Consider the following 8,792-nt stretch of genomic DNA (forward strand, 5'->3'; position numbering starts at 1 on the left):
TCTCGCAGTTATAAATAGCCTACGTGACGATAATATTTATTTTGGTTAAAATCAACAAATAATCGTGAGAATAATCGCGATGAAAATTTTGATCAAAATTATCGTGATTATCATTTTGGGCATAATCGTGCAGCCCTACTGTATACCTGTAAAAACGTAAAGCCAGCACGCTACAGCTGTAATGTTAGTACAGCCTCGAAAGCAGCAAACAAACGAACAGGATCAACAGAGATAGATTCTACCTGACCTAAAAAAACAGCATGTTTCTAACAGGTGCGTGGCAAGGAGATGTAACAAACCCGGGTCAATATTGGAGATGTATTTGAAAGACGGAGACAGCTTAGAGCCGAAAAAGGACACAGAGTTTGCTAATTTTGTCCTCAGCATTAGCTTCAGGTTAATGTAGCACAGCTACTAGGAACAGACATTTTATGCCATTTCATTTGTGTAGCTACACAAATTAAATTATCTAGCTAGAGTACCCGAGTTGGTTACTTGCAAAAACAAATGAGACACAGCCAGTGAAGTGATCCCGAATGGTCCTGGCTACTAATGTTACTGGAGGACCAGGCAAGCATGCAACGGCTGTTACGGTAACAACGTGTAGCCTGTTCAGCGGCCATAGCCAACAAAGGTGAGTCATTTAAAGCCAAAAGAGTGAGAGAAACTGAGTTTGTATTGTGTGTGTGTGCAATTGACACCATAATTCAAAGCCAATAAAGTGTGTATTCAGCCGGATGGAAATGGACGGCAAGGTAGTGCTATTTTTAGCTGTTTCAATCATTATTTAAACCTCTCTTTCCTCCTCAATAGCTACAGACTCAGAAATGGCACATCCTTAGGAAAGCTCATTGTGGGACTGCCTCTAGTGGCTGTAATTCTGCACCAAGACTGAATTTTGGGAAAGAGACTTTCGAGCATGTATAGGAACCACTAAGGTCTATATAAAGAGACTCGGATACGTATTTAGGGACCACTAGTTCTATATAAAGAGACTTCAGATATGGTATTAGGGACCACTAAGGTCTATATAAAAGAGACTTCAGATACAGTATTAGGGGACCACTAAGGTCTATATAAAAGAGACTTCAGAACAGTATTGGGACCACTAAGGTCATATAAGACACTTCGATATGTATTAGGGGACCACTAAGGTCTATATAAAGAGACTCAGATATGGTATTAGGGACCCTAAGGTTTATAATAAGACCTTCAGATACAGTATTATGGGCCACTAGAGGCCTATATAAAAGAGACTTCAGATATAGGTATTAGGGGACCACTAAGGTCTAATAAGACACTTCAGATATGGTATTAGGGGACCATAAGTCTATATAAAGGAACTTCAGATATGTATTAGGGACCCTAAGGTCTATATAAGACACTTCAGATATGTATTAGGGGACCACTAGTTCTATATAAAAGAACTTCGGATACAGTATTAGGGACCACTAAGGTCTATATAAAGAGACTTCAGATATGGTATTAGGGGACCCTAAGGTCTATAAAAGAGACTTAATCGAATATTAGGGACCACTAAGGTCTATATAAAAGAACTTCAGATACATTATTAGGGGACCACTAAGGTCTATATAAAGACACTTCAGATATGGTATTAGGGCACTAAGGTCTATATAAAGAGACTTCAGATATGGTATTAGGGGACCACTAGGTTTATATAAAAGACACTTCAGATACAGTATTATGGACCACTAAGCGCTATATAAAAGACTTCAGATACAGTATTAGGGGACCACTAAGGTCTATATAAAGACACTTCAGATATGGTATTAGGGGCCACTAAGGTCTATATAAAAGAGACTTCAGATATGGAATTAGGGACCACTAAGGTTTATATAAAGACACTTCAGATACAGTATTATGGGACCACTAAGGCCTATATAAGAGACTTCAATACAGTATTAGGGGACCACTAAGGTCTATTAAGACACTTCAGATATGGTATTAGGACCACTAGTCTATATAAGAGACTTCAGATATGGTATTAGGGGACCACTAAGGTCTAAATATTAAATAACGTTAGAGGATCACTAGGCTATGTACTTCAGATATTGTTGGACCACTGTCTTATAAGGACTTCAAGTACTGGTATTAGGGGACCACTAAGGTTCTAATAAAGAACTTCAGATAAGTGGATAGGGGACCACTAAGGTTTATATAAAAGACACTTCAGATACATATTAGGGACCACAGGTCTATATAAGACACTGTCATATGGTATTAGGGACCACAAGGTTATATAAAACACTTCAGACAGATATGGACCACTGTATATAAAAGAGACTTCAGATCAGTATGGGACACAGGTTTAACAAAGAGACTTCAGTATATATTAGCGGACCACAAGGTCATAAAAAGAGCATCCAAAGAGCAACATGTCATGGGACCCTTGAATGTCTCCTCTATTTGATGCTTTATCACTGGAGGGTAATTTAGTTAAGGGAATTTAGCAGTGAGTGCATCTTGCTGTGTCAATCATCAATCAATCAATCAATCTTTATTCTAGAGCACATTTAAACAACCTGGTTGACCAAAGTGCTGTACATAAACTGGAACATAAATAGACAGAATACAACACCAGACAAATACAACATACAGTTCTCATGCTGTATTAAAAGCCAGGGAATAAAAATGTGTTTTAAGTCCGATTTAAAAACCGGAAGGCGGGGGCCATTTTGACATGTAGAGGCAGCTCATTCCAAGTCTCGGGGCTGCGCTGAGAAAGCCCATCCCCTCTACCTTCAGCCGTGTTTTAGGGCAACAAGAAGAGACTGGTTTGCAGACCTTAAAGATCTTGAGGAGCATGTGGCTTCAACAGATCAGTTTAGTAGACTGGAGCTAGCCATGGAGGGCTTTAAAACAATAAAATCTTAAATCAATCCTAAAGTAACTGGGAGCCAGTGGAGAGAGGCAAGGACAGGGTGATGTGATCTCGCTTACGAGTTCCAGTAAGGAGACGAGCGGCAGCGTTTTGAACCAGCTGTAGGTCGAGAGGGAGGCCTGCTAACTCCTACATACAGAGCATTACATAGTCAAGGCGTGTTGTAATAAAACAGTATACCCTCTCAAGCTCTGGAAGGATAAAAAGGCCTTAAGCTTGGTAAGAAGCCTCAGTTGAAGAAACTTGCTTTCACACAACAGAATTGTCTGCTTCTCCATTTTAAAATCACATCCTTTTTACACCCAGGTTTGTTACAACAGACTTAACATAGGGTTGAAAAATGCCCAGGTCTATTTGTGACACATCAGAGGCCCACTGGGTCTAAAAACCTAACCTCAGTTTTACTCTCGTTAAAGTTTAAAAATGTAGCCACAGGCTTTAATATCATTAAACAGCTCAACTAATCTTGCTAAAGAACTACCATCATTTCTTTTGATGGGCAGGTGATTTGAGTCATCTGCATAAGATGAAGCTGATGTTGGTCTTTTTAAGATACATCCAAGGAAGCAGATAGAGTGAAAAAAGAATTGGCCCGAGAATCGACCCTGTGACTCCAACTGTGGGGACCGAAGGTGAAATAGAGCCACCAAACTGCATCTAAAATCTCTGTTCGACAATATAACCTAAACCACCCCAAGCAGTGCCCCTAATCCCCACGCCATGCTGCGAGCCGAAATAAGGTGCTTGGTCAACTGTGTCAAATGCTGCTCGTAGATCGCATCTAATCTACGAGATAATAACGTTAAAATCGTAAAATCATTCGTGCAGATTAATATAAATTCTTAAAACCTTAAGCATCAGCTAGAAAGGCTTAACCTGGTCTGGCACGAACACCATGTGTTCTAAAACGATTGCAACTGTAAGAACTGCTTTCTCTTCAATCGAGAGAAAAGGGAGTTAGAGATAGGGCGATGTTGAGAGTGCAGATTTAAATTTGTTTTTTTGAGGAGTGGCTGCACCACTGCTTGTTTAAAAAAGGCTGGTACAGAACCGAGTAAGCTACGTTTATAATTTCTTGGATGCTAGGTCCAATAGTGTCCCACACCTCTTTAAAAAGGCGAGGTGGGACAATACAGTGGGACACACTGAGGGGTTCAAATGTGTAACTATATTTTTGAGAGTAGAGATGGACACAGATTCAAATGGCTGAAAACAGCTGGACACTCATGGAGATGGAGGGGTCAAAAGCAGGAGTGAGGATGCTTGCTCATTGAGGCCAACCTTTTCACAAAGTGGAGAAATTTTACAGGCTCAGAGGATTCCACATGGAAGACGGTATGGGGCGATTTAGAACCGAGTTAATGTTAAAAGAACATGAGGTTTGTGGCAATATGAAAAATCAGAGAGATACTGTCTTTTCAGCTTAACATTCTCTGATAGTGCGCAATTCCTAAAAGTCATAAAAAACCTGCAGATGTCTTTTTCCATTGCGCTCAGCTTTCCTACACTGTTGTCTAGCAGCCCGAGTTGAGTCATTAATCCAAGGTTCAGATTTAGATTTTGAACACATGGATTAAATGGGGCAAGGGTGTCCAGAATGTTGCAGCAGGTAGACAAAAAAGAAGAGTTTAACTCTGCTGTGTTTTGACAGGCAGAGGATCCCATAGCCTCCTAGCAAATTAAAAGCACCAGAAAACCGCGCAGCAGTGGTGGGTTTGAATATCCTGCCTAACGGGGTGGAACGACTGCTTAACGGGTTGATGGGGAAGAGAAAAGTCAAATAAACAGGCGCGTGATCAGAGACAGCTTCGTGACGTCTAGATTACAAATAGGTACACCATGTGACAGAACCAGGTCAATGTGTGCCCATGGACCTGTGTCGGACCAGAACAACACTGTGTAAGGTTAAAAGCATCGATAAGACTTAAAAGTCTTTTGCTAGGGATTTGTAGGACAACATACATGAATATTCATATCCCCTACAATTAAAATCCGGTCATATTTCGGCATGATTTCAGACAGGAATCAAGAAGTCACTGATAAAATCCTATTATATTAGGAGGCGATATAGACTGCACATAATACCAGCTGAGACTGACCTAATTCAAACATGGTTATTTCAAAACTTGAGAGAGACCAGTGACAGCTGTCTGCAGTTGTACTTTTCTTTGAGATATAGCAAGTCCACCTCCTCGACCAGTAGTCCTCGGAGGTTAAAATAAGCGCATTCAGTCGGTAAGTTCGGAAAAAGCGCTCACTCACCAACATTCCCAGGTTTCAGTCACGAATAGGAAATCCAAATCATGAGAGGTAAAGAAGTCTTCGAGATGAAGGTCTTATTCGCTAGCGACCTACATTGACCAAGGCGGCTCTGACAGGAGCGGCCTGTGTTGCCGGACTGGCCGTCCGAGGTACTCGACTCAGCGACCGAGATATCTGTTTGACGCCTCTTCTGCGGGTCGAGGAGAACATCGGCAGAAAGCTGGCCCTCCACATCCGTGCCGACAACAGGTACCAGCCAGGTGTCAGCAGGGTCCAGGGCTCGCCAGAACATTGCGACAATAAATTGATCGGCAATCTGCCAAAAGCCACGGGGAGTCCGACCGATCCAGGATGCACGCCAGATAGGCTTTAAGCTTCACCAGCTGTCCGCTGCGTTTTCCCCGGCGCTTGGAGCGGCTTCTCCGGGAAATGACGGCGGATTATCAGATTGACGTATCTCTGAGAGCAAAGGCGGGAGAAAAGTTTCTGTCCACTCTCATCGTATTTGATCATGTTCTCACAGAGAAACGGAGATCAAGCAGCGTTTGGCGATCGTAGACCAGCAGAGAATCAATATTTTGTAAAAACAGTGACACAAACAGTAAAAATACAAACAAATCTGACAGCGAGGGACGGCCGGCCACACACACTGGCGCCATCTTTCTAGATGCTGCTCTCCCCAGTACAACTAGAGTGTCTTAACTAAGGAACTCGTGGGCCTGCTCCCCCAAATTTCCGATAATGAGCACAATGTCTTGAAATGCAAATACATGCTCCCACATGAGATACACAAGACACATTTAAAAATAGGAAGCTATCTGAAATTCAACTTGAATATTGTTGTGGTTTGGTTAGAAGGAGATGAACTATGGTATGCTTTTCTCTTTCAACAAGGGTAATAAAGCCTCAGCTCCAAACTCACACAAAAAAGGCTTTCTGCTTTTTTTCATTTTTGGCAGATATATTGAGAATAACTTATTTTTCTTTTTAAAAACAAAGTATTTATGAGCCATTTTCAAACTAGCATGCGCTGACCTACAAGCATCACACAGCAGAGGGGCACAGCAGGAGGCTGATGAAACAGATGGACAGTCCACAAACTGAGATTAGAGTCAGGTGACTTTGGGTGATTGAGATATCAACTACACATATAAATCAGGGAATGGGAGGATGTTTTTTTTTATTTTTTCAAAAGGACCCATTGTTGCATACCTCTGTTTGAACACAGTAGTGAGTGTATGCTGGTTCAGAATTGGCATAGTCTAATTACTTTTTTGTCTGATAAATGTTTGAGAACACACTATATGAGCCATGGAGATGTTGGTAAAGGTTTGTATACTACAAGTTGTATCTAAGCTCTGTCAATCTAATTGACCATAATTATGGAGAATCTAGTCTTTTGTACATGTTCATGCTATGCCCGTGATTTTGTCTTCATGAAGATAATTGGGGCAGTTTTATGACTACAGTCACTAGTTAAATAAGGCTGACAAAGTAAGGAAACACATAAAAGATAAAATATTGCCAACTGAGAACAACTGTGGGCCTACCTTTTCAGTATGTTCTCTAAAAGTATTGTAATGTGCATATGTGTCCATGCACTCATACATACAGTATCTGGATAATTCTATTGATAAGACCTTTACAATTTAGCCCATGTTCTACATTTCATACACGTATTATGTGTGTGTGTGTGTGTGTGTGTGTGTGTCTGTGTTTGTGTGTGTGTGTGTGCCAAAGCAACCATATCCCTGTGGTTGACTATCTTCCTGCAAGATTGGAACAGTGTGTGTTTTCTTCTGCATTCCCATACCTTTTTGACAGTATCCAGCATGCTCTTGCCTCCCTGCCACGGTTTGGAGTTCTTCCTGATGCAGCTCAGACTGGCCATGCTGTGCCACTTCCTGTCCTCCAGCTTTCTATGGAAGGTGTTGGCCAGCAGCAACACAGTATCATAGATGTAGCGGTTGGTAATCTAAAGAGAAAGAAATAACAGAAAGGCATAGCGACAGAAAGAAAATTAGACAATTACAGAATAAATGCAGGCATTTTATAGTATGTATTGAACTGTGCCAATCTGGTAACACTTATAAAAACTACACACTATGAAGCATTAGTTAAGTATTAGTGAATACTTAATTCATCATTTATAAAGGATTGTTCCAACATTATCACATCAGTATGGTATTCTTAAACAATTATACATGATTAATGAGCTCATCTATAATGTGTTTAATAATTGTATTTTCATGCTTTATGAATGATGGATTCACCATTTCTGAATTAGGTTTGACATGAATAATAAACAGTTACTTAGGAGAAGTCAGTGGTTCACAATATCATTAAGAAAGTGTAAGTAAATGATCAACAAACAACTTAGATGAACATGTATTTACACATAATGATTTAAACATGCACTAGGCCAGTTAGTAATTCATGTAATTCATGGTTAATTCAGTTAGTTAGAAAGCATTTACTAGTTGTTATTTAAGTATTTGTGTGACCTCCTCTGAAGTAAGAACTATCTATGCCTCACACAGTATTTACAAATGAGATTGAAAGACACTTTATTAAGGATTTTTTTGAATCATTAACAACTTGTAAATAACTGGTTTGTAAATGATGTAATACTTAATTTAGAAATGGTAAATCAATTGTAAAGTATATATATCAGTATATATAACACATTATGGATGAGGTTACACACAGACACACATGAAAATAAAGCTCAAAATTTCTGTTAATGTTGATAAAGCTTATTCTGCACATTTGCCATAGAAACAAACATGCATATTTGCTTTTTTCCAATTTACCCCCCCCCCCCCCCCCCAAAAAAAAACAACCAACAAAACCCTACGGCAATTGTTAACATCTTCTCCCCATGGACTTGACTGGAGTAAGGTCATTATGTGAGTATGAAAATCCCTGTTATCAAGAAGTCACTTCAGCTTTGGCAGGTAAAATATTATTTTCTAATTTGGTTTGGCCTTTCCACTCTGTTCAGGTTTCCAGAAACAGCAACCACTGATGCAGATGTTATACAGTATTTACAAAGCCAAAAAACAAATGTCAGCGTTGTGGTTACTGTGACAGTTCAATGAAGCGAGGACCAAAACGCAGAGGAGGCAGGCAGGCAGGAGAGTGTTATGTTGAAGATTTATTATTAACAAAAAGAGTCCAAACCAACACATGAATCCCAATGGCAAAACCCAGCGACTCGAGGAAACACAAAGTCAAAAAACAAAAATACCAACACCCAAAAATCGAAAAGAAAAAAACAACAAGTAGAACACAGAGACTGGAAAGAAGTCACGAGGGGACGATGGGTCCCAGGGAAGAGGCAAACATGGAAAACACTGACTTGAATCCACAAAGGCAGGAACAGGCAAACAAAATATGTATATATAATGTTATGTGTTATATGTAATAGGATCTGACAAGAGACGTGGGTAATACACCGGGTAATGAGATAACAAAAGGCAGGTGACACAAGGACTGGGAAACAGTGGGAGAGCTCAAGTAATCACAGGAGCATGAAAACACAGGAAGTAAAACTAAAAACAAGACAACACAGAAAACCAGACTATCAAAATAAAACAGGAAACATACAGACACTCAAGGGAAACAC

At 40.1% G+C, this 8,792-nt stretch overlaps 1 protein-coding gene across 4 annotated transcripts in view; it reads right to left on the minus strand.

The window, feature by feature from the left end:
- The window catches only part of grid2 (glutamate receptor, ionotropic, delta 2), a 503,599-nt gene that overhangs the window by 161,228 nt on the left and 333,579 nt on the right, over nucleotides 1–8,792 (minus strand). For all 4 annotated transcript variants that reach the window (XR_004331939.1, XM_032515604.1, XM_032515605.1 and 1 more), the window contains exon 7: nucleotides 6,978–7,139. Coding sequence is in view for 3 of the 4 variants with exons in the window: in XM_032515604.1 (XP_032371495.1) it covers nucleotides 6,978–7,139 (162 nt within the window). In the remaining variant the exon portion in view is untranslated. The remainder of the gene's footprint in view (nucleotides 1–6,977; nucleotides 7,140–8,792) is intronic.

The sequence above is a fragment of the Etheostoma spectabile genome, chromosome 5 (assembly GCF_008692095.1).
Source record: "Etheostoma spectabile isolate EspeVRDwgs_2016 chromosome 5, UIUC_Espe_1.0, whole genome shotgun sequence".
Taxonomy (NCBI): domain Eukaryota; kingdom Metazoa; phylum Chordata; class Actinopteri; order Perciformes; family Percidae; genus Etheostoma; species Etheostoma spectabile.